General features: G+C 49.1%; 1 protein-coding gene across 2 annotated transcripts in view; it reads right to left on the bottom strand.

Moving 5' to 3' along the window:
- TTYH3 (tweety family member 3) overlaps positions 1-26,292 on the bottom strand; it is a 646,372-nt gene that overhangs the window by 45,298 nt on the left and 574,782 nt on the right. For both annotated transcript variants that reach the window (XM_069647607.1, XM_069647608.1), the window contains exons 9-11: positions 25,140-25,232; positions 24,678-24,770; positions 22,338-22,474 (exon numbers count right to left, since the gene is read on the bottom strand). In XM_069647607.1, the coding sequence (XP_069503708.1) occupies positions 22,338-22,474; positions 24,678-24,770; positions 25,140-25,232 (323 nt within the window). The remainder of the gene's footprint in view (positions 1-22,337; positions 22,475-24,677; positions 24,771-25,139; positions 25,233-26,292) is intronic.

The following is a 26,292-nucleotide window of genomic DNA, read 5'->3' as shown; positions in this document are numbered from 1 at the left end:
CTAAATCAGGGATACCATCAGCTGGAGCTCCATCCTGACTCCCGGCCCATCACCACGTTTGCGACTCACGATGGGCTCTTCAGATACCGGAGACTGAACTTTGGAATCTCATCGGCCGCTGAGATTTTCCAGGAGGCAATACGCCAGATCATCAGACCTGTAAAAGGGGCTCTAAATTACAGCGACGACATACTCGTTTTTGGATCGTCCAAGGAAGCCCATGACAGGGCACTACACGACACGTGCGAAGCCCTTCAGAGAGCCGGCCTCACGCTTAACATCTTGAAGTGCCGGTTCAGTAAAACGAAACTCAAGTTCTTTGGACATATCTTCTCCAAGGATGGCATGATGCCCGACCCCGAGAAGGTCGACACGATCACCAACCTCGGCGAGCCCCGGCAGGTGGCGGACGTCCGCTCGTTCCTCGGCATGGCGGGATACTGTGCGAGGTACATCCCCCACTACGCCTCCATCACAGACCCGCTGAGGAAACTGTTGCAGAAGGAGTCGTCGTTCGAATGGACACCGGCCTGCCAACAGGCCTTCGCGGACATCAAGCAAGCCCTCGCGGAAGCTCACCGTCTCGCATACTTCAACCCACAGTGGCACACCGAGGTGGTAGTGGATGCCAGCCCCGTAGGCCTCGGTGCCATCCTAGCCCAAACCAGTGGCGCGGATGTTAATCCCAGACACGTGGTTGCATACGCGAGCCGAGCGCTGTCGACGCCTGAGCTGGCCTACTCCCAGGCCGAGAAGGAGAGCTTGGCAGCAGTCTGGGCGTGTGAGCATTTCCACAACTTCATCATCGGCAAACGGTTCACGCTGATCACCGACCACCAGGCACTTCTATCACTGTTTGGGAATCCGCACACCAAGATGCCGCCGAGGATTGAGAGGTGGGGCATCCGCCTCCAGGAATACGATTATGACATTGTACACCGCCTGGGGGGCGACCTCAACCCCGCGGACTACCTCTCACGACACCCCGTAGGGGCCCCGCTCACGCGGAAGGGTGACGTCGCCTATGTGCAATATGTGGCAGCCCAATCGCTGCCTCCGGCGTTGTCCCTTGAAAGAGTAGCCGCCGCATCAGCAGCCGATCCAACGACAGCTCTGGCGATCAGCCTCACGACGGCCAGCAAATGGAAAGACCACCACAGAGCCATCCTAGCGCACCCTGGGGTGAACAAACAAAAAATCGAGCGGCTAGCCCGAGTACATGGTGAAATTGCGGTGAAGGACAACAATATTCTGCTCAGAGGGTGCATGATCGTCATCCCCGCCACACTCAGGAGCGAGGTGGTCAGCATAGCGCACGAAGGCCACAGAGGAGCTGAGAACACAAAAAAGCAGCTCAGGTGCCACGTGTGGTTCCCTCTCCTGGATGCAGCCGTTGACGAATGGGTAAGGAACTGCCACGCCTGTCAGTGCACAGCCCCTGCCGAACGGCCGCCCCCACTCCAGTATACTCAAATACCTGATCACCCATGGGAACGAGTAGCCATGGATTTCTACGGGCCGACCGAAGCGGGTGACTACATCTTACTCTTCATAGATGAGCACTCAAGGTTCCCGATAGCCAAGGTGGTCAATTCCACGGCGTTCACTCAAGTGGCGGCGACGATAGAAGAGGTTTTCAGCGAGTGGGGGATCCCCAAATGGGTCAAGTCCGACAACGGACCACCATTCTGTGGACATGAGTTTGGGACACTGGCAGAGCACCTGGGGTTCAGGCACACGAAGATCACACCTCGCCACCCCCAGGCAAATGGAATGGCCGAGCGCTTCATGGCGTCGATCAAGAAGACTATACAGAGGACACGGCTTGACGCAGTCGATACACACCAAGCGCTATGCCGTCTGTTAAGAGACTATAGGAACACTCCTCATGAGGTCACGAATAAGACGCCCGCCGAGCTCATGTTCCGATATGAGGTGCGAACCCGCATCCCGAGAAGTACGGCGCAGGCAGAGCCGGCTGACCATGATCTGCTCCAGAGAGACGCGGTGGCAAAAGAAAATGCGAGGCTCCGCACCGATGCACGGAGAGGAGCGGTGCCGCCGGAGTTCCAGGTAGGAGATGAAGTCCTGGTGCAACAACCGACGGCTAGAAAGACAGACCCGCGGTTTGCTCCAAGCCCCATGAGGATAGTTGCAGTGAAAGGGACGATGGTAACGGCTGAAGACCAGAATAGGGCCGTCACCAGAAACTGTCAGCAGTTCAGGCAATACGCAAGAAGAGAAAACACAGAAGGACCTCACCGGGCACTCTCACCAGAACCAAGGTTGCAGAGGGATGATGAATGGTTTCCCCCGGAAGGAGACCCCGGGGACATGAGCCAGAGTGGAGCGACTGAAGAGGAGCCAGATCCTGGGACTCGAGGTGAGAAGCCGAGACGACTCATAAGGAAGCCGATGAGACTTGTTGAAGAGTGTTGAGTTATTGTTTGGACATATTGTTCGGGGGTAGTGTTACCCGGGGCTCAACGGGTTAACGCTCATGAGCCCCCTCCGTTGGAAAGGCGGAGTTTGACTGGGCAAGGGAGTTATGGGGCACGTGCGCGGTAAGCGGTCAGTCCTTGCTTGGTTGTACTAGAATAAAGAAGTTCCTCCTATCTCTCCGTGTGTGCGTCCTTCAATCAGACGACGTGCGGTGCCCCAGGGCTAGGCCCCTTGCCACCAGGCATGCAGTTGGCGCTTCTGACACACATGGTGGCGGCGGGGTTTGTAGCTGGTGGCGGGGGTGGCAGGTTCGCCAAGGAAAGCCGCACTTTAGTGTTGCAGAGAGTCTGGACACTGGACAGTTAGGGGACACCACCAAGGTACCGCAGTCCGCGCTAGACAGACGGAGCCTGGCCCAATCAGCACTACACACCTTCAGCCAGGCTTCACACTTACTTGCTTAAGGCTGCTTTCTTTGAAGTCAGTGGGGTCCTGGCAGCCGGGGACTGAGTCTCCTCAGTCGGGAGAGGTCGGGACCAGGGTACAAAACGAAAAATAAGCCGGCTGACTGGGAAGCAAAAACTAGGCCGCACGACACATGCTGGGCTGGCTTAGGCAGCAGGCTCTCTCCTCAGCTCTCACAGGACGTCACGTCACACCCTAATAGCAACTCCTGAAGTGAAGGTGGCGCCTCGCTGTCTGTGTGCCCAAAAACAACACCCACGTCGCCCACTCCCACACTAACAATGATATTTAATTTCATTGGCCCAGAGTAAAAGCCAATGAAAACTGTATATTCTGTGTTACTATACAGAATTGAGAAAATACTGCACAGTAACAACAGAATATTCATTTTCATTGGCTGTTGTTTCATTGCTGTAGTCCCACCAGGCCCAGCCAGCAATGGCCTGCTGCAACTCAAGCAGAGCACGAGATAGATATCATTGAACTCAGCAAACAAAGCAATTACACGTGCGCGGCTTGCATCAATTAGTTCCGGTGCCCATAAAAGACTGCCGGTGTTGGCCACCGGCTAACACCGGCACAAATTAAGCACTGGTTGTCCGTAACGAGGTTTCAAAAGCAGCATCTCAGAGGCCCCAGATTTGCAGCACAGGCTTCAGTCGTGTGCAGCGCTAGACAATGGGCTGGCTCTCGCCGGATCCGAGATCCGGCATCAGATGTGTAGCCGGATCTCGGGATTCAGCCAGCCTCAGCCCAAAAATGCTCACCAGTTATTTTTTTTTAATTACCATTTATTTAAACAAAGAAAACCCAAACCAAAGCTCTTGAAGCGCTACGGTATGGAGTGGGGGGCAGAGCCACACACAGCAGATTGGTGGCATGGGCGTCCTTCTGGCTTCGCCCCCACCTACCTATGTCACAGCAGGAGCCATGGCAAACCTTGGCGAACCTGGGTCACGCCTCGGTGATCTAATGTGCTCTGTGTGAGTCTGTGTGCACAGTGCACTCCCACAGAGCAGATTAGGTTCGCTGAGGGTCTATGACCCTGTAACAGAGCTGAAAGCACAGTGCGCACAAAGCCGAATCCATTGGGAAAATGCAATTCTCACCGAGCCCCCAGCATTCGCGCGCATGGTGATTACACAAACCATAGTACGGTAGGCTTACCATGGGGTTTGTGTGCTTTTCATGCAATTAAAGAAATTACGTAATTTTTACGAACATTTCCTTTGATCGGAGTTCAACTGGCAGCTCTGCCCCTTCTGAACTTCCTCTCCTCGGAACTCGGCCCCCTTCTCCAAACTCCGCCCCCACACCTATCCTTGTGGGATCCCCCTCCAAATGTTTTCCATTTCAACAACTGGTCCGGTGGGATTCCCCAACTCCCGCCCCCGTATTTGAAAAACGTATCGGTTTTGCCATTCCTACTGACTCAGTTATCGCTTCCAGTTGCAGTACACAAATCCATCTCCTCTCCCGCCACTCGCCCATCCTCTCAGAATCGAGAGCAAGGCAACAACAACCAAACAAGGATTTGAGAAATAGATACTCTCTCAACCCAGCACACGCCAAGTTATTAAACATGGATGCCAGCACATCAGGCATACTTCTCTCAGGCGAGCAACCAATCAATTTGACGTGACACTGCTACATAACATCGCACCGCAGTCACTCAAAGAAATGCATAACCATGAGCCAGGGTTCAACGCCACAACTAACCCTTCACTCTCCCATCCCTCAACTAACCTCTCCTCTTCTCAAAGCTTGCACTTCACTCAGTCCCTTCAGACGAGCCACTAGGTCCAGTCTATGTAGCACACTCCTACCCACCCTCCATCAACAACCCTATCGGTTTTCCATTTTTCAATTTCAATCAACACTTCACAACTCTGGACCCGCCCTTCTGACAATTCCACAGCTGTTTTGACCCACCACAAAGAACGAAAAGTTTACATATCAGCACACAGGTAATAGGCACTTTGTCAACGCCACAGGTTTTCCGCATCTGCCTACCAGCTGTCCGACTACCCTCCACACCGGCCCACCGTCCTCGGCCTCCTTTCTTACAGAGCAGCGACGCCAACATTCTTTGACAGATGGGGGCTGTAGAGAACCACTTAAATTACATAATGGCAGCATCTGAGCAAATGAGGCTTCTTCTGGCGTCTGATAGCAACAGGGGGGTAGGCAGGGCTATCACGGGGCAGAGCATGGATGTACTGAACATATGAGGCGCAAAATGTTATTTAAAGCAGTGCTGGTCATTGGGCCGGCCCGCGCCGGATTTGAGATCCGGCACCAGATGTGTAGCCGGATCTCAGGATCCTGCCAGAGTCAGCCGCCCCAAACCCCTGACCTGCGGAGAAAAAAAAAGCGCCTGCGATCAAACTAACTTCCACTAGTGACCCCATGCAAGAGGTCACAAGAGGAAGTTACAGTCCTCAGCCACGATGGGTTGATTTCTTTATTTATGCAATGTTTGTCAGATACATGGACCTGGATTATTTATTCATGCAATGTTTGTCAGATACCTGTATCCCACAAACATTGCATAAATAAATATACAGGTATCCGACCAGCATTGCATAAATAAATAACGCTATTAACATCACACACGATGCAGCCACCCAACTGCTTTCAGAGGACTAGCTGTGCTGAGTTTGGTTCAAGTAAAGGAAAACGTTGCTTATGTCGAACAGAAATCACTGTGTTTGAATAGTACCCAAGGGGAAGTTTTTTTAAAAATAAAATTGAATGCAAATTGTGCATTTTAAAGAATATTTACTCAGCTACACTGGTCAAAACTATTATCTGCATAGTGAAGTAACTCATCATCAGTGCCATGGAAGTGGTTTAAAGTGGAATTAATATATAGTTTGGAAAATAAGCAGCATGAAAGAAATAGTGCCGTTTTAAACTTATTTGGGACACTTCCTTTGATCAGAGGTCAACTGCCAGCTGCGCCCCCTTAACCCCGCCTCCTCGGGCACCACCCCTCGGCCCTTGGGGGAACCCCCACCAATTTCTTTCCATTTCTACCACTGTATTTAATAAAAGCCCAACCTATCGGTTTTGTCAATTCTTCTTTAGAAAGGTGGACGGGTCACCTTTCCGAACCTTACTGCTAAATGTAACTTAACCTACACCTATCCCTCGTTCTCTCTTTTAGATTTCATTTTATCCACGTCTGTGCTATCGCAAATGCTAACCATCCCCAACCACCACTGTCAAGTGTGTCATTGAAAAAAAAAAAAACACTGACGATATTTAAATCAACTTCTCAGAAAATCGTCATAAAATCGGTAACCAAGTAAATAAGGGAGACGTGATGTAGAGGATAAACATCGGATGCTTGCACACATTTGGTTTTTGTGGTTTGCTTAACAGACAGTTTCAAAGGAAAATGACAGAAATAATTACGCATTCTCATCTGTTAAGAGTGCGCTTGTGTTAAAACTTGCTGGCTGTAAAGACTCCACAGCCAATCGCGGTAAAATCAGATTGTATATTAGCGCAACACGGACATCTAGTGGTGCAAGTATGACATGCACGGTCCATCTACTTCCTAATTAAGTGTCGATGCCACACTTCTACATCCCCCTTGGGTACTTATCGAACAGTCTGTCACAAAAGGAATGAATTGCCATTTGCAACCGTGGGCCACTTTTTCATTGGTGCCCGAGATCATTGTATGCCCCAGTCGGACCCTGGTCTGGAGATGCTATACAGCCTGCGTGGGCATGAAGCAGGGCTGTCACGAGAGGGTGCAGGGGGGGCAAACTGCCCCGGGCCTCGCACTTGCGGGGGGCCTCACGGCCCCCTCTCCTAAGCGGAAGGCAGCACAGTCTCCCGTGTCCTTTATTCACACGGGAGACTGTGCTGTCTGCACTCTGCCCTGCAATGATTTTGCTCTTTGTTGCGAAACCGTTTGGCTCCGCAACAAACCGCAAAATAATGGGAGGCAGCAGGGCTCAGAAGTGAGCTCTGCTGCCTCCCGTCATTCAGCTGAAAACGTGGACATGCTGAATGACAAGAGAGGACTCCTCTCCTGTCAGTCAGTGTGTTCAAATTGCTCAGTATGACCACACTGACGGACAGGAGAGGAGTTCTCTCTTGTCAGTCAGTGTGTTCACGTTGCTCAGCATGACCACGCTGACTGACGGGAGAGGAGTTCTCTCTTGTCAGTCAGTGTGTTCACATTGCTCAGCATGATAATGCTGACTGACAGGAGAGGAGTTCTCTCTTGTCAGTCAGTGTGTCTACGTGTCGGCTGCGTGTATGCTTTTTAAGGGTGCATGGAGGTAAGGTAAGTGTTTTTTTATTTTAAATTAAAAGTGTATATGTGTATTTAAATTAAAATAGTATGTATATGTGTATGTATGAATACATGCGTGCATGTTGGTGTTTATGTCAATGCTGTGTTTGGTTTTATGTATGCATGAATGTATGGAGTTGTGTAACTGGTGGATGATTGCATGGGTGAAAGTGTTTTTTGTGAGTGTGTGTTTAGCACCAACCCTAAATGTAGCCGCCCTGGGGGCCATTTCATTAAGCGGTGGATTCATGGCATCAGAGGTGCACCTTGGCTAAAATGTCAGGGGGTAAAGGAGACCAACACTTCAAATGTTGGGAGAGGCGCTAACGTCAGAGGCTGTGAGGAAGGGGCAAACTTCCTTGTGTGGGGACACCTAACATCTTTCAACATTTTCGAATGAGACTATTTTGGTGAAGCTTCAATGTTACAAGCAGCTACCTCTTGCCTTCATTTCTGAAACCTCACACTTAAGGACTGCTGTGAGAATGTGAAGTCTCACGTCACCACTTCCCTTCTAATCACTCCCCTAGCATGCAAGGGCTAACCCCACATCACGATTTCAATTACCTAAAAATGTATTGATATCAATGCAGGTGCTAACAGTGAAATGACTTTGCATGGCCATGCTAATCCCTATGGCAATTCTCACCCAGTTCCTGCCCTCCCCACCCAAAACACCTCCTCACTGGAACTCTTTGAGCTAGCTTTAAACATGTCTTGCCATCAAACTTTGCCCTCGATGTGCCTGCAAGTGTTTCCTCAAAGGAGTCTTCTGAGAGTTCATGACTTCATTGGAGTTGTAAACACGGAACTGGTGTACTCACTCAATTTACTCAATTTAAAAACACACTGCGTGTATTTCGCTGAAGTTCTTTTAAAAATAAGCATTGGCAAAGCCAACAGTTTTGGCTTGTGTATAGGTATTAGGCAATTACCAAGCACTGCTATTAGCTGCTCAGGTACACAAACCATTTTGCACTGGCGCTATCAAAGGCCAGCTAATACCAATACAGAAGTGCCTTGCCCATGCCTACACGAATGCCCAAACTGTTAGCATTGCCAGTGCTCTTTTTGCTTTACCCTTGATGCACAGGACTATGCATCAAGGTTAAAGCAAACATACTACTTTGCTAAATTGGCCCACATTGAATGTAGGCCAATCTAGCCAGTAATAACACTTATTGTAAACAGTCAGCCTGGATATACTTTGTGGCATGGCATTTTTAGTGGCTGGCAGTCCGTACATGGCAATAATGGCATATATTGATGCAGCCTGCATGGACATAATTAGAACAACCAGCATGAATATATTATTATACTAGCATATCTCACATGGAAAGGCGTCATGAAATGTATTGGAAAATGTTCCTATGCACAATTTGTGATTTGCAACTATTGGGAATTTCCATGTGCTTCCATACAAAACCAATTGCAAACTGTATGGATTTCTACCCAATTTTGCAAAGAAAGTGCTCTAAAATGCATACTTTTAACCCAATGTTTCAAACATTTTCTTGGGAGTGAGAACCCCCCCTCAAGCAACCCTTGTTTGGTTTGGGCTCCCTCACTGTGCTCTGTTGATCCTGCCTAATTGGCACAAACATGTAAGCCTCTTAAATTCAGAAATGTACCAGCCTCCACTGTACATCCTTTATCACCGTGTATGATGTGCGTTTTAATGCGCACACAGGGGCAGTGTGCTCCTTAATGATATGATATGGCATTTATAACGTGCCTTTACAGATGTGTTTCTAGGCACGACAAGGCAAGGAGGGAGAAGCAAAAGAGTAGGACAAAACACAGATCTTACTAGGCCTTGTGTCATTCAGATCGCGCAAGAGCAGGAAAGGGGGAGGGGAGAAGTGCCGAGGGTGGGGTAGGATGCAGAAGTGCAGGAACAAAGGAGAAACAAGAGTGCAGCCAACGGGTGTTAAGTGTGGGTACTCATAAGTGCAGTCAACGGGGGGAGAATAAGAGCGGGGACTGTAGGGTTACAGATGCAGACCATAAGTGCAGGGGAGCCAAGAGGCAGTGCAGTATTGCAACATGACAGGCAGGGACATGGGCCCAAATTCAGAGCTTGACCAGGTAACAAGTGCATGGATCAAGCTGGTGATCATCAAGGGAGAGGAAGCGAGAAGGCAGAAGCAAAGAGACAGGTCTTGAGGTGCTTCCGGAACCGGAGATGGTTCTCCTCAAGTTTCAGCGAGGCTGTTTCCAGAGGGACGCCCCAGCCGAAGAAAGATCTGCCCTCAACTCTTTGCTTGGAAAAGTGACTGACCCTCAGAGAATTGGAGGTGGCGCAGTGGAGAGCTCATGCCATCTTATATATTTGTATTCATATGATAAAAAAGTTAGTCTGGCATGATCCTTTCTTCAGTAGAGAAATCTAACTTTGCTGTAGTTGGTTTGGAGTTGTAGTAATAAACCATATTTAGGATCCTGCACACAAACTCAAGGGTAGATTTCTCGAGTCTCCTGTTTGCGGATGTGCCGCCGCTGGCCGAGTACAAAAAACTGTAAGGGGGCCTCACCAGATGTTTTGCCCCGGGCCTCACCACATCTTCTGACAGCCCTGCACAAACGTGGGAAGCTGGTTCAGATGTTGGTCGGCGTGCAGAGTGAAAGTCAAGACGAGTATGTGAGTGATCAGTGAGAATGGAAACTCTCCATACTTCCAAGTGTAGACTAGTGTGAGGAAGGTCATGGATTCTGGGGAGGTGGGGCAGGATGACATTTCCACTGGCAAAGCAAAATTGGTGAATTTCACCTCACATTTCAGGTGGCATGTCTGCCCATGCAAACCCCGAATAGTTCAAGTTTCCCATGGCTGAAACTGCCACCATTTTGCGATTTCACTGACATTTCACCCGCATTTCTCAGAAATTGCATAGTTAGAAACTGCTAGCATGGGAAGCACACATTGCAAACTGGGCCAACATCGGGTGAGTGGCCTAATTGTTCTGCATACTTCCACTGAATGTATGTGCAGAACTTGGCCCACGCCTCCTGACAAGGGTGGGTGTCAGCGCTGCACTAGAACAGATGGTCGCGGGTCTCCAAGAGATATTAGCTAGTTCCACAGAATTGGATTTATAGCACAATTTGCCCTGCCAGGATTTGAACCCGTGACCAGCAGGTTACACACATCTTGTTTGCGAGCTCACACCTCACTGAGCTATCTGACAACAGTTGTAGGAAGTGCTTCCTACTCCTGCGGCCCGACTTGCTATGGGTCTGCTGGGTTTAGATTGCACAGCTTTTGCATTCTGCACAGTACCCAAAGCAGGGCGATCGCACTATTGCCAGCCTGCCCTTCATCTGAAGTTCCTTCAGCCGTCAACTGGGGAACAAACAAGGGGCAAGATGCATTTCTACAGAATAATCTCATTTCTGTCTGCATGGCCCTACATTTACATTTTTCAAGTGCCAATGGTGAATTCTCTTTGCATAATTAAGCAATAAGCCACGAGCTGGAGGGGCATTACCCCGGGAACCTAAAGTTACGTAATGCAGGACCCAGGGCATTACTTGAAATAGTAATGCCCCTCCCCCTCACCTCCCTCCCCCCCAAACTCTGGGCTTATTGCCATTAGTATCCCGGCACGTTGTACTGGAATACTATAGTTCGTACATTGTGTTTAGCCACTTAAAAAAAATAAAAATAAAGATGGCCACCATGGATCGGGGAGAAGGGACTATACGTAGTCCCATCTTGCTTTCCATGGCGGCCATACTGACGTTGGAACTGCGCCGGGAACACTACTGTTCCCGGCGCAGCCAATGGATATGGACGGAGAAGGTAAGTGGGGAGTGGGTGCCTTGTTCAGTGGAAAAGGGGTCTGGGGGATGGGATGCCGGGGCACGGGGAAGCGCACTTACTTGGAGAACCCGCCGAGGGAAGACGGCGGCCTCCCTCTCTCAGGAGACTCAGAAAGGGGTCTGTCCCGTTGTGGTAAGGACCCCGTTTCCGAGCCTCCTCTTTGGCTGGGAGGCCACCACACCCACTTCCCCCCAACGGGTACTAATATCACTTATTTAAATGGCATACCAGGTTACTGCTGCAGCTAATCTCTGGAATATTAGAAGTTACCCAGCTCAAAGGATGAAGGACAGGTTGGGGTAATGTTTTAGAATTCCAACCTGTGATTACAGGCTACATAGAGCTCTCCGGTGCAAAACTAACTCACTGAGCTATATAAACAGATTCCAGTTTATTTTTGGGTTCCTTCAATTTCTGCCCATTGGGGGAGCGGGCGGGGGTTAGGGCAACTGGTTTACATTACTCTTGAAAAAGAAGCAGATTGTAGATCTCAGTGCTACAGAACGCAGTCATTTCTTGCTGTCTTTTGTAAGTAATACACATAACCAAAAAGCAGATTATTCATTGGCAGTGGGAAACAATTCCCTAGGACTTTGGAAGGAAACCCGTGCTCGTGTGCAAAGTAGATGGAGCTGAAAAGTCTAGCGTCTGGACACCTGAAGGATGGACTGGCTTATAGGGAACTCTGGAGAGTTCCTGGTAGGCCTTTGCACACTGGGCCTCTTTTGGGTGGTATTTCCAAATGTTCCCATAGGCAAAGGGTTGGGCTTGCTGAAAGTGTGTAATATGGGGCCACTTTGAAAATTATTTCCAGGGCCTCTTTTGGTTCCCAGTCCACCCGTGGACACTTGTACAGTCACTCTCTCCACTGGTTACACACATGGAGCGTGAAGGCAGGGGAGGCACCCCTGTATCCCTCGGTCACCGGCCTGGCGTTTGCAGAACTGTGGCGGACGCCACACACCCTCTTGCACCTTTAGCCAGAGCTCAGACCTCCCAGACAACTGAATTGTTGGGGTCTCAGCCAGCTGTGCTGTAGAATATTTTGTGCACGGAGTATACTTTATCCAAGGCATTTTCTAAAGCTGTTCCTGGACCTCCCCTCCCCCCCATACCGCTCGCCCCCAGTTACACACAATGACCTTCAGCTGTAAAAGTAATCTTTCCATGGAAAATGGCCGTCTCCTGTACACATTTTTTGTCTATTTCGAATTGTACGGAAATTAGGTATTGGGGATTACTTTTGCAGGACATAATGCAATATATTATCAGAGGGGGAGAAAGAGAAGAAGGACTAGGCCAATGGTTCTACCGTACAAATCCTAGAACCACCTGAAAGTTGGAGAGCTGCTTGCGCCGCATCAGGACATGCTCGATGCTGGCAGCAATAGAGAGTTGCTTAACATAGACCTCACCCCATCCAGCCAGAGCACGAAGGCACCGCTGGGGAAGGGGGGGTTCCTTTCAATGACATGTGCCGCTGAGTTGAGATCTTAGCTTTATTGCGTCGGTAAATGGACCAAACTTCACAGCCACATTTACAGAGATGCCATGGCGACCTTGGGAGGTCCACGGCACACAATTCTTTGCCCTGGTTGGCTTCTATATAAATAGGAGGTTCTTGACTCTGGAGGGATCGACGTTTTGGACATACACTAAAACCTTATGGAAAGCCACTGGGGACCCATCAGAAGCGCACACACAATGGGATTTTCCCTTGGTCGTCCTGAATTCTTTCACCGTTTCATATTTTGAACGCAAAGACTCGAGGCTGGGAGACTTGCATGGCCAAGGCCACCCCAAAAAGGTACCAGGACCATTTGGCCAGGTTAGGCTGCAAGTTCTTCCTCTGGCAACATGAACAGAGATGGAACCCCGAACACCATGGATTCCATGTGGGCAAGGAGAACACATCGGCCTGTCCAATGCTTCGTGCCCTTAGTATAGACCAACCGGGAAGTCAACGCTGCTCCCAATTCTCAGAAAAGATGCTACTAACACAATTACAGAAGTGCTTTATTGTGGCGAAACACTGGGATGCTCGCAGTCCAACTTGCAGTAGCCAATCAGATCTCCCAAGCTCTGAAGATCAGAGTAAGACCACAGTAACTGGACAGCGTGCACAGTATTCTTCATTTTAATCGAATATAAATATTTATTTTTTGGGTCTAAATTTTCTTTTCTACATATTCAAGTTGAGTAGATTTTGAATACATGAAAAATGGCACAAAGAGTCAAATGATATCAAAGATGACTAGCCAGGCATTAGTGCTTTTTAATAAACCACAACAAATGACTTGTGCACCAATGTGCAAATGTTCACCAGCAAAGCATGTGTGCACTTTGTTATGCTATGTATTATTTGAATCAAGGAGATTATCATGGGGTGCTTTGATCTATATAATCAAATGTATGCCGGACAGTACATGTTTTGCACGGTACTTCCTTGAATTATGGGTCTTTTTAACTGAAATAAACACGGATTCATGTACTGTGATGTATTAGAGAGGAAAGTTATTATTTCCTGATAACATGTAACGGTTTTGATAAAAAACAAATTACAGGTAAATAAATTAACACTAGTGCAAGTTATGTGCGTCGGGTCTGGGAAGAGAGGCAGCAGTCCTATGTCGTCTTCTAACAGTTGTGGTGAAGGGGTGTGGAGGGTGGGGGGGGGGGGCAGTCTAGTAAGTGAGCTTCAGGCCCGCACACACCACATCAGTCACTGAAAAGCCCATCTCAGCACTTCAGTGAACGCCATGTAAATCGATGTTGCGTTGGCAGGCGGAACTCTGCATACTTGCTCGAAGTTTCCCCTGGTGACAAAGTGCCCGCATTCGCTTCCATGCCAATATGCCCCATTTAGCCCAGCCCGGTGTTCTTACTTTGTATGCTGGGGCATGTTGTGTTCGATTTATAAGGGCAAAAGCCAGGGCGACCACTCTCACAATGCAAAGACAAACAAGCATTGACAATGACAACAGTGTGGGCTTCTGTGTAGGGATGGGAAGGGCACTTGCCATGCACTGCATAGTGGTATTAAATGGCCATTGATGGTAGCAGCTGCAAAATGGTGCGAGTACCTGGGCATCTAATAGCAGTGCCTGGCAAATGCCTAATACTTATACACAAGCCAAAACTGTTTGCTTTGCCAATACTTGTTTTAACAGGACTTCAGTGAAAGACACACATAGTGCTTATAAATCGAGTGGCTGAAGGCAGACCTAGTTTGGACATGTTTATTACATCAGTAGCGTGTTTACAGTCCCACTGAAGTCATCAGCCTTCAGAAAACTGCTTTGAAAAAAAAGAATAGCAAGCCCTTTGAGAGCAAAGTTTGATGGTAAAGCTTGATAAAGGTAGCTCAAAGAGATCCCAGGAGGAGGTGTTTTGGAAGGGGCGGGACAGGAAGTAGGTGGGAAAAGCAATAGGTTTTCGCATGGACACGGGCAGTCATCAAGGGGGGAATAACCAAATAACAGCTTCAAGCTTGGTGTCCCTCTGCATATGCAATTTCTCGCAATCTATACTCTAATGCAAATGTTTTGGCGTAAAGGTGGCTCTGCCACCTAATACCCAAACTAAAAACAGGACTGGCCCAACATCGACCCCAATCCAAATGAAACACGTTAAGAGAAGTGCCTGCGTGCCATGTGAGAGTCGTGCGATCTACTAAAGACACACACACACACACACACACATACTACCTCCACGTCCCTGTTCCTCATCACAGTACTCACCAATGAGACCTCACTTCCCCTCAGAAACTTTTTTTTCCCCAGAGGTATAACCTTGCACTTACCCACAACACACCAGTTAATTTTCTCCAGTCTGCGACAGGGACTGGTTGTTCCCGGAGCGGGGCTCTGGGGAACGTCGTCGCAGAGTCTTCCGTAGTGGCGTTCTCCTGCTGGGCTGCGGCGTGTACCAGGTAAGATGCGGGCTCCCTGCGGGGTTTGGGACCCGGTTGAGCGAGGCCTTCTGGCGGGTACCTTCTGCAGGGCTTGGGGTGCTTCTGCCTCTTGGTTTATTGCTGTGGCGCAGCTGATTTTGCTACGGCTTGCCGGTCGCTGTGTTGTGTCCCTCCAGCCCTCTCTCCTCTTACGGCGGGTGCCTGGTTGAGGGTGGGGCTTTTCCTCTCCTTATTTTAGGCTCTTAGGAGGTTGGGTGGCCTGACTGGGGGTGGGACGGTTTTCCTTTTCTGTGTGGCTTGCCGCATCTCCTTGTTTCTGCTTCCCTTGAAGCATGGTTGCCTGGTAACAGCTTCTGCTGTATCGGGATGGCGTTCTGCTTGGGGTTTTCAACGTTTTCTGTGCTGTGTGGTAATATGGGCAATCATTCTCAGATGAGGAGCCATGTGGACTCTCCTTCTGCTTCTCGGAGTCCTGAACATCAACATTCCAGGAAAAAGCACAAGAAACCTGTGGCTTTGCAGTTTTCCTAGTCGCAGAAGGAGATCAAAGTCCTTATGAAGCAGGCCATTGAGGAACATGAGGGTTCATTAGGCAGGCGCAGGCATAGGGCCAGCTCCTCCTCTATGTCTTCTTCCTCTTCCTCCTCTTCAGCCTCTGCTGCCTCCGTCAGTTCTTCGATGGGGTCTGACTCCGATGATGAGGCCGCAGGAAAATATATTTTCCGCGATGAGGTTGAGACTGTGATTTCACAAGTTTGGGACTCCATGGGGTTCTCTGTCCCGGTAGAAGGGGGGTGCACCTCTGATTCCAAGATAGGACAATATAAGCACACCCTGAAACTGGGGATCCCCCTGATCTTAAGACGAAGGCGTTCCATGAGTGGCATGACCTTTCCAGTTTGGTGGGCCGTTGCTCCACGGCTGCTGTCCTTAGGGACCCGGTGGACTGTAAATCTAATGTCGCTCTGAAGAAGGCTCATGTGGGTTCGCATCTTGCACTGAAGGCCAATGTCTATGGCCAAGATGGATGTGGGGGATTCTGGCTTCTCCGTAAGGCTATGGAAGAGGGGTGGGACTGCACTCCTGTGCTTGATATGCTGCGCCAGGTCCAACTCCTATTCCATCTTTCCTATGATAGCATCAGGGGCACCGCCATGGCCATGGTTGCTTGCATTTCTGATCGTCGTTAACTTCTTCTGCGGGACTGGAAATCCGACAACTCCCAGAAAGCTGCAGCTAGTCGGCTTCTGTTTATCGGCACTAAACTTTTTTTGGGGACTCTCTGGAAGACAAGGTTCATCGGCTGTCCCTGGCCGACAAGCACACCAATAGGTTTTAGCGTAAGCCTGCTCCTCCGGTTCGGCGGTCTGCGTGATCTGCACCTTGGAGCTGTGGGTCAGGGGGCAGGCATGGCCCATTTCGTTGTTCCAGGGGCTGCCATCCCAGGTCTGGGGGTCCTAAGCCAGCGTCCTGACAATCACTGTGGGCCGGTGGGGAGTCGTCTCATGCATTATTTGCCCGTGTGGGAGCAGTGGTCCTCCGATGCTTGGGTCCTTCAGATTGTTTGGGAGGGTTACCAGCTGGACTTTGTCTTCTCCTCTTCAACAGTCCTGGATCATGACTACGCTACCCTGGGACCCTGCCAAAAGGGCCGAGCTTCTGTCCAAAGGGGCCAAAGTGTCTGTGCCCTGGCTCCAGTGGGGTCAGGGGTTCTACTCTAAGGTGTTCTTGGTCCTGAAAACTCAGGGGAAGTTTTGTCTAATCCTGGATTTGAAACTACTGAATGCCTTCATCAGGGGTGTTTGTTTTCAGGTGGAGTCTTTGCAGGGGATTATTCCGTGGTCCAGCAGGGGGGCCTGGATTGTCTCCTTGTATCGGCAAGATGCCTATTATCATGTGCCCATTGTCCCGTCGCATCAGCAGTTCCTCAGGTTCTCTGTGGGAGGGGCCCATTATCAGTTCCGGGTCCTTCCTTTTGGGTTCTAGTCTGCGCCACTAGTGTTTACAAAGGTGGTGGCTCCGTTAGTGGCTCATTTACATCTGCAGGGGGTCCAGCTGTTCCCGTACTTGGACGACTGGCTGATTAAGGCAGATCTCCGCTCCACTCTCCAATCTCACCTTCTCCTAGTCTGTCAGTCTCTCCTGTAGTGGGGCTTCCTGATCAACTGGGGGGAAGTCTCAGTTGGCCCCTTCCCAGGACCTGGTGTTCATAGGGTGGCAATTCTGCACCAGGAGTGGGAAAGTTCTTCTGCCCAGGGCCAGAGCTCTCTGGCTCCAGTCGTTCCTTTGCGAGGTCTCTTTCTGCTCAGGAACGGTGGACCATGGAGGGTCTCCTTCGTTCCTCGAACTGGAGGGATTTGTCGGGCATTCATCAGGCCCTCCTGTGGTCTGGACCCTTTTGCAGGGCCGGACTGTTGGTTCGGACTGACAATTCCGCTGCCATGGCCTATGTCAACAATTGGGGAGGGTCGGGGTCCAGGGTCCTGAATGCTCTGGCAAGTTGCATCAGGTTTGGCCTGAGCATCATTTGATTTTCCTGGAGGCGGTACACATTCAGGGGGGTGGAGAATGTGGTTGGCGATTGTCTGTCGGGTGTTCCCGGTCTGCCCGGAGTTGGTGTTGACCGATCAGGTGTTTGCAGCGTTTGTCGCTGGTTCGGGACACCGGTGTTGGATTTGTTTGCTTCCCCCTCCTTGGCCAAGGTTGCCAGGTTTTTACTCTCGGTTCCCGTCCTTAGGGGTGTGGGGAGTGGACGCCTTGAATGTCGAGTGGCCCTGGGTTCTCCTGTATGCTTTCCCTCCTCTTGCTCTCATTTCCTGTGTAATTCAGAAAATTCACTGGATTTCTTCTCTGGTGATCTTGGAGGTTTCCCTTTTGGCCTCGTAGGGGGTGGTTTCCGGTGCGCATGGATCTCTAGTTCCAGGATTTCTGGAGGATTCCCAGTTGGCCATGTCCTCTACGGGAGGGTTCTGGGGGCAGGGTTGCCTGTGATCCGCTGGTCTGCTTGGTTCCTGAGAGGGCAAGGTGGTTGACTTTGGGTTTCTTGGCTTTGGTGGTGGAGACCATTCTCTATTCTATGCAGCCTAGTATGTTAAAGGCCAATGAAAGACATTGGGTCCATTTTCTCAGCTGTTGTGGGGTGGCCAGTGTTTCCCCCTCAGGGTTGTGGTATCCCGGGGGTGTTGCAGTTTCTGCAGGATGGCTTCAATAAAGGGTTTGCGCTGGCCACTTTGTGGGCTCAGTGGGCTGCATTGAAGACCCTGTTGGAGGGTTTTGGTGTTCCTTTGTTGGATTTGGGTCTGTTGGGCCGGTCCTTAGGAGCCTGGTGTCTTCTAGGCCTCCTGTGTGTTCATGTTTACCTCCCTGGGATCTCCCCCTGGTTTTGCGTTTTCTTCAGTCGGCTCCCTTTGTGCCAATTGGCCTTGTGGATGTTAAAAACCTTACGCTCAAGACGTCTTTCTGGTTGCCATCACCTCTGCACGGCGGTTGAGGGAGATTGGGGCTCTCCCATGCCGTCCCCCTTTTCTGTCTTATCTGACTGCTTGGTTTTGAGGTGTGATCCACGGTTCTTGCCTAAAGTTGCCTCTAAATTCCATCCGACTCAGGAAGTGGTCCTCCCAGCCTTCTTTCCAGACCCTCTGTCCTGTGAGAAGGCGCCTTGCTACTCCCTTGATGTGCGTCGTACAGTCCTGGAGTACCTGGTCAGAACAGATACTGTTCAGCCCTCCGACAGCCTTCTGGTTACCTTTGGTGCAGGTGGGGCTGGGAGGAAGGCTTTGGTTTTTTCCATTAGTCGCTGGATCAAGTTGGTGATTTCTATGGAGTATTTGGCCTCTGGTCTTTCTGTCCCTTTGGGTGTGCAGGGTGGTTCTACCAAGGGTATGGCTGCTTCCTGGACGGATGCTCAGGGTGTTGCTTTGCATGAGATTTGCAGGGCCACTACCTGGGCGGACCCCAATACCTTTATTACACATTATGGGCTTAATGTGGACAGTTCTTGGGATGGTTCCTTTGGTGTGGGGGTGCTGTCCGTGGCCCAGCTGTGATGTTCTGTTGTTCAATTGTTCATTAAACTTGTTGTATTGGCAGTGATCCTGGGTGTCTTCTTGCTTCCTGCTTTCCTTTGGGCCCTTCCACTTGGTTTGGCTCAGTTATGCCTCATTGTTGAGTACTGGATGAGAACGAGGGACGTGGAGGTAATGCTTAGATTACTTTCCTGTAATCTTCATTACTCCTAGTCATTGTCTTCCTCGTCACACTACTACCGACCCGCGGCAACCTCCCGTGGTGTGGAAGGGCCGAGTGTATTCACTGGCTTGCTATGTACTGGTCTGTTGTGGGTAAGTGGGAGGTTATATATCTGGGGTAAAGTTCCTGTAGGAGTGGCGGGGGCCGCATTGTTCAGTATTATGACGAGGAAGAGTGGGACTATGAGTAATGAAGATTACAGCTAAGTAATCTGAGCATTCCACAGCACTCTCTAGAAGGGCCCCTGTTACAGAAACCATTCAATAAGGCCAGACACCAAGATGGCAGATCCAAACACGTTCGGCGTCAAATCTGGGTTTTCAATTCTAATGAACAAATTGAGTCCACATACTCAATAAAAGATACACTTTGGCCTAATGGAAGAGAATGAAAGGTGCAATGGATAGCAGTTTATGTGGAGCTGAATCTATTTGACCACTAGGTGGCGGCAGACTTCCACTTGTGAAAGTTTGATCAGCGATAACTCGCATGTTGCACAAATGCGACCTTGACGTAAATGCAGAACTGACAACGCCAACGCATATCACTTTCCACATTCATTTCTTGTTTAGGATTCCAATAGGAACACATAATTATCATTGGAAACCTGTTTGAAGTGGTGAACATATTGGCGAGCAAGTAATCACATTTCTTGGCGGAGAAGCAGAAAAGGAAGATTTGACAAGGTTGCTGTGCCCCCTCACTGAAAACAAACATCCCTTTCAGGAAAGGACCTCCAACATCCCTTTCAGGAAAGGACCCCCAAATAAACAGATACCCCCCCATAAAACAAGGACCCACCCCTTTCCCCTACCACATAGCCAGTGTTCACCAAGCACAGTCAAACGTTCATCAACGAAAATACACCTCTTCCCTCCCCAGGGTGGCTCTGGCACCTGCGAGAGTCACAGTGACTCCACCAGAAAATAAAGAATGAAGAAGGGGGGGCGGGGGGGACATACATTAGAAGACCAAAAAGAAAGAGGGAACACAAAATGAAAGAGCAAAAAAGGAGAGAAAAGACAATAAAGAAAGACAATAGAATGGAAGCAATTAATTGAAACAAAACAATAGAAGTAAAAAGAGCAAAGGAAAGAAGAGACTGCCAACGAGGAGGTAGCTCAGTTAAGTACTCACCCCCGATACCTGGGGTCAGCTTTTAGGACAGAGCTAGAATCTCAACAGAGCCGACTCACGCCTTTATCCTTGTGTGATTGATAAATTGAGTAGCATCGTCACTTATAATTACAGTGCTCAGAAGTTGGAAAAAGCCGGCCAGAACCACCAAATAAAAATGTCATTATTATTATTATTATTATTATTATTATTATTATTATTATATCACGGAAAATAATGGAGGTTGACAAAGAGAAGCAGGCGTCAAGAGAGACACCAGACTTAAAACAGGGAAGACCCACACAGGGGTGTGGGAGTAGGGCAGTAAAAGGGGCTAAGAGAACCACAGGGAAGAAGATGACACAGGTTCATGGTCAGCAAAAGGAGTATTGGGGGAAATCTGCATTTCTACAGACGGCAAGGGAATGACGAAATGGAAACGATCCAGTACACACATGGAGAAAGAGCAGACACATGGCTACTGGGGGAAGAGAAACAGGGAAGTGGAGACAGGAAGAAGGAAAGAGAGAGAAAGAGAAAGAGCGAGCGCGAAAGAGAGCAAAAGAGAGAGCAAGAGAGAGAGCAAGAGAGAAAGGGAAAGAGGGAGAGAGAAAGAGAAAGGGACAAAGGGAGAGAGAGGAGGAGAGGGAGGAAGACGAGGTGAAGTGCATATACAGAAAGTGGGAGGATGCAGCATGGTGACCGAGAAGCTGAGGAGGACAGCAGCAGCTCCCGCTCTGGATGGAGCAGCTGGGGAGAGGCAAAAATCCCCCCTCGCCCTATGACCTTTTGAACTATGGGAAGGCTTCCTGCAGCACCCCTGCCTCAGAGCATTGTCTTCCACAGAGACTATTAAGCACCCCTGTGAATGACATTGGAGTGTGGATACTGTGTTCGAAAAACCATAGGTCATGGGTCTGCAACCTGCAACTCTCCAGATGTTTTGGACTACGACTCCCATGATCACTCACCATTTGCTAGGGTGAGGTCTAGTACGGGCCCATTGAAGCATGGATGCAAATCCCACTTAAAGCCACTGTGCACCGTTGCCACCAACACACTCCATCCTTCTTCACTAGGCTGCTACAGCCCCCTCGTGCTGCAATACTCTGTATCTGCTCCAAAACGTACCATGCACTATTGTCGGAATGCCAGATGCCTCACACATCTTTAGTGGGAATATATGGTAAACTAAATGTCTGCAATGCCCTGCAATAAGAAAAAGCAATGCCTCGACGTTCCGGTTATTTAAAATAAAACCCCAATACACCGGGTCTAGCACCACAAACTTAGCACACACGACATAGTACAAAGTCAGTGTAGCTTCTTTATCTACCCTTTTGTCTATCCTGTTACTTCATCAGGACCACAACATCTACAGCACCCACGCACTGCACCTCTACACAGCTATCTACTAAGCAGCACCACACTGCACCTCTACAAAACTATCCACGCAGCAGCACCGCACTGCACCTCTACACAGCTATCCACGCAGCAGCACCACACTGCACCTATACACAGCTATCCACGTAGCTGCACTACCATCACAGCCGAATCCACTGCTCATATACCTTATTAAATACATTTCTGAACCCTTTTACAACCGTGATCTTCAAACTTTTGGCAAGACCCCCAAAATTATTATTGGACCCTGCAACCAATACACTCCATATTTGTAAAATTCTCTTGACAGTTTTGTTTTCAGTCATGGCGGCTGGATTCGTTAGTTATTGGCGGCGGCTGGATTCGTTAGTTATTGGCGGCGGCTGGATTCTTTTCTTCTCAGCAGCTATTGGCTTCATTTTTTCTTCTTTGGCCTGGAATCCGCTTTTTGGGGCCTGGCCTCAAGAGAAGCGGTCCTAAATGCAGGCCACACTTACTGCCCCTGCCCAGTCCGCTGCCCTCTGCACTACCACCCTACCACCCGACCACCCTACAAAAGGACACCTCCTAACCTCCCTCCACAGCACAGTCCTCCGCCTGCCAGTTTCCCCGGGGCGTCTTGCTAGGCTTACCTTTTTTGCTGCCAGGTGTGCGGGACGCTGCACACGATGGAGCTGAACATGAGGGCAGTGACGAAGGAGAAGAGGACGAGGTAAATGAGGCCTTCCACGCCATCATAGCAGAAACCGGTCAGAGCCTGGACGTAATCCTGCGAAGACAAAAGAGGCCTTGAGTCACACCTGCAGCCTGCATGGGCCGCACAGAGGTGGCAACTCTTCAAAAAATGTGCTGGTTACTCAGTGTATTATGCCAAAGCACCACCCGAACATACCGTGCATAATTTTTTTTTAGTAGAGGATAAGACGAGTCAATACAGGTTAAGAGATCCAATGGATCTGTGTGATCACTGCGCAGCCCGCAACTGCAATGCCGAAAATGCCGAGGGCAGTTATGGCGTGGCGCAGTGATCATATGGATCACTGTGTCCGCTTCCCCTTGCCTGCATTAACCCTCCCAACCCTCCACCCCACTTGCCTTTAGGGCGGCACACTTCTGTGTGTGCTGCCCGCACTCTGCGATCCCTGCGGTGTCAGCTCCTCCATTGACGCCGCAGGGTGTTTTTTTTTTGTTGCTTTTTTTTTACGTGTCCCCCGCTTTCCAAACTGGTAAGCGGGGGACACCCCCGCAAATCCCGAACCCCATTACTGTGCCCAGGAAGAGCGCGCCACCCTCATTTTGTGCACCTCCAAACTCGCAGTGACTGCGGGAGCGCTCAAATGAGGGCGACATTTTGTGTACCATACCAATCCAATCGCCTACGCCTACCCTAACTCCATAAACATATATGATGTAGGCTACACGTATCAGGGTCTACCTCCAACTAAGATTTGTTGGTCTTGTTTTTGCTACATGACACGCATTTGATGGCAAATACCACAAACACTTGCACACAAGGAGACATAACGTGACACTGTTCATTTTCATTGTTCACACATGGTTTGCAACCCAAAGGACGGAAGTTGCACTATGTCAAACTGCACATGTCTAGCAAAGTATGGCTCCCGAGTAGAGGCGCGAGGCACCCATTGAGCCTGTGAGACTGCAGAGCAAGCAGACATGCGTCTACGGGGCCAGTGGCCAAGGAGACCCACCGTGGATGTCTCACCTCAATGGAGGTGGGACCCTATTGTCTTTTGGAGGCCTTGTCAAGAAATGCTTCAAGAGGAAGCCAGCTTCAGAATATATGCCATAATTTCACAGTGCTATCAGGCGTCCCCATTCCATGTGTGAGTATGTCACCCAGTCGTCGTTTTCATTATTTGCGTTATTGAACGTACAGTTTTGCTTCTGTGGTTTTAAATTCAAGACTACAAGTCCCAGTGTTCAAAGAAAAAAGCAGGATTGCATGCCCTATTGATGTCTTTAATGGCGACACTTGAGCAGTCTGGTTTCAACAGGATGTATTTCAGTCATGTCTAAATTGGCTTCATTTTTTTATGGCAAAATATCTCATTAAAATGGGCTGCCCCTCTCATATTCCCCTCCCCTCTGGCTGCTGCTGTCCTTCCGTTGCCTTCGCCCCACTGGCTCAAGACATGCGCACTGTGCAGATCAGGGAGCCTTTCTTCTGCCAACCTCTATCTAGTAGTGCTTCCTTCTCTACACTCCTTCACCGGATCTCCAAACAGGCCTCTCTTTTCTCCTAACCTCACCCACATTCTGCAGGTGTTGGTTAAGGTCGTGGAGCAAAGCGCGGCTGTACGACTACTCAAGCCAACTCTAGCAAAGGCATAAACAACATCGACTAATCTCTTCCCCAATCCATGTTTCGTCCATAAGCAAGTACATTTCCACAAGTCCGGCCAACAATTTCAATATTTATATATTTCTTCTTTTTGATACATTAAACGTTTTGGGGCAGTTGGTGAGATTTGAATAATGAAGCGTGTACTATTAAACGAATAACATTTTTGTAGGGTGATAAATTGTAAAAGTATGCATACCCCGAAACAGTAAAGGAGAGATTTCAAATGAAAAACCTTACCAACAAAAAAAAACAAGGAACTCCAGCATCGGTGGGGCGAGTGCATCTGTCTTACCCAAAGCAGCCACTGAGGGCAGTCTCAGACCATTTATTTTTTAATCTAAAGTATGCTCACTATTCTTTTGAAAGCAAAGATTCCAAAAACTAGGAATGATTGAAGTTTATCTGCAGAAATTGTAGTCCATTTCCTCTGCACTGTGTGTTCATTCTACAGGCATTGCCAATAAAAGCAGCTTAGAAGTGGATCACTGCAGCCCGAATCCCATTCTCTTCAGCCAATTAGTGAAATGGATTTCAGCAATCCATTTGACAGCATCTAAAAACAACTTGCCCCGACATTCACCCGGTAATCCCTCGCAACACTCACCAAGTGCACACTGCGACAATCCACCAGCGCCGTCAGATGCTGCAGGTTGACTTCGGTGGAGTTCAGCACGGCTTGGATCCGCAGGAAGTAATCCTAAAATAGCGCCAACAGGTGAGGAATGACATCGCAGGTGAAAGAGGTTGTCGCAAGCAAGTGCTGGTGTTTCAGAGTGTAGGGATGGGACGGAGGGGAGAGGTGAAGTGGAGAGCATGGAGAGGGTGAGGTTGGAGTGTTTAATCCTATTTATGGTTAACCGTGAGAACTTAACACACCAAGGGACTCCGTTATACATATGTAGACCGTGACAATCTTACCTTCAAGTATAGATATCACAATTGTGTCCATGCTTTCTCTTTAATCGCTGTGTTTGTTCTAGGTTTTTTGTTAATGCATTGTTGTTTGGAATTCTGATGCACAAAAGGCCTCTGGCCGAAGTGTCTTCAATAAAACATTCAAACTTACCTTCGAGTGAGGGTAATCCTTCACAGCGGATTTCATGAGTTCCAAGACATCATCCTGCATTTCAACCACAGATTTGTGGCTCCTTGACAGTTTCTATTCAACAACCCAAGAAGAAGAATTAGATGTACATTGCGGTCTATCAAGTTTAATGGTTAAAACAGGCAATCATTGCACCAGAGCGAGAAGTACAGTCAGTAGGAAATGATAGCAGAACTCAAAACACAGCTCATGAAGTTCATAAAACCTGGAGGGGCCACCAAGGAGAAACATACTCAGAGCCCAGGCACACCACGGCAGGCCAAGGCAACACCACCCGAGAACCAGAACGCTCCATAGTACGGTCAGCCGAGGCTGGGTGAGCTGTCGGGTGCAACTCACCAGAGGCCCCTTCATCATCTTCAATTGTCCTTGAGAGAGCCTGGCCTTCACATGGACTCAACTAATTACCCACAACTAATACCCAACTCTCAGTCCACTATATGAACCAACACACACATTTCTTCTAAACACGAACAAGGCAGAGAAGATTGGTTTCTACCAACAGCCTCTCACGCTACCTACACTTGGAGCTTTGCAAGTATCGCCTCACAAACAACACCCTCACCTGCTTGACCTCTGCTGCCCACTCTACCATCCTGACAAAATTACACAAAGGCGAGCCTTTATAATCCCTCAGGACACCATGCAACAGGAAGCAACTCTACCACCATGCCTTTCTCAGTACGTACACACCTCTCCAAAGGGTACAACGTTGTTACATCGGCTGTTTTTTTTCCGGACATGTCTTTGACGAACCCCTTTGCCCCCAAAAAAAAACAACTGTCCAAAATAACAAATCTATTCGCTTTTTTTTTAAAGAGGGGTATCGAACTGACAGTCTGCAAATTAAGGGAAAAAAATATATACCAAAAAAAAAAAAAAAGAGTATGCAATCTGCATCCACAGGGCACACATCACAGGCATTGGAGAGCAAACCACCAATCTGCACATCACCAAAATCTTAATAAAAATACGCAAATTATAGAAATACATGTCAGAGGTCCAAGAATGACCTCTGACACTGACCCAAACCAGAGAGAGACTTTGGTTGGGAGCAGGCAGGACATGAAGAGTCATCACCAAACCCTGGTCTAAGGACTCCTCCCATGTGGCC

Source organism: Ambystoma mexicanum, chromosome 2q (assembly GCF_040938575.1).
Source record: "Ambystoma mexicanum isolate Mex_15411 chromosome 2q, UKY_AmexF1_1, whole genome shotgun sequence".
Taxonomy (NCBI): Eukaryota; Metazoa; Chordata; class Amphibia; order Caudata; family Ambystomatidae; genus Ambystoma; species Ambystoma mexicanum.
Note: the sequence above shows the minus strand (reverse complement) of the source record. Positions and strands in the feature narration are given on the sequence as shown.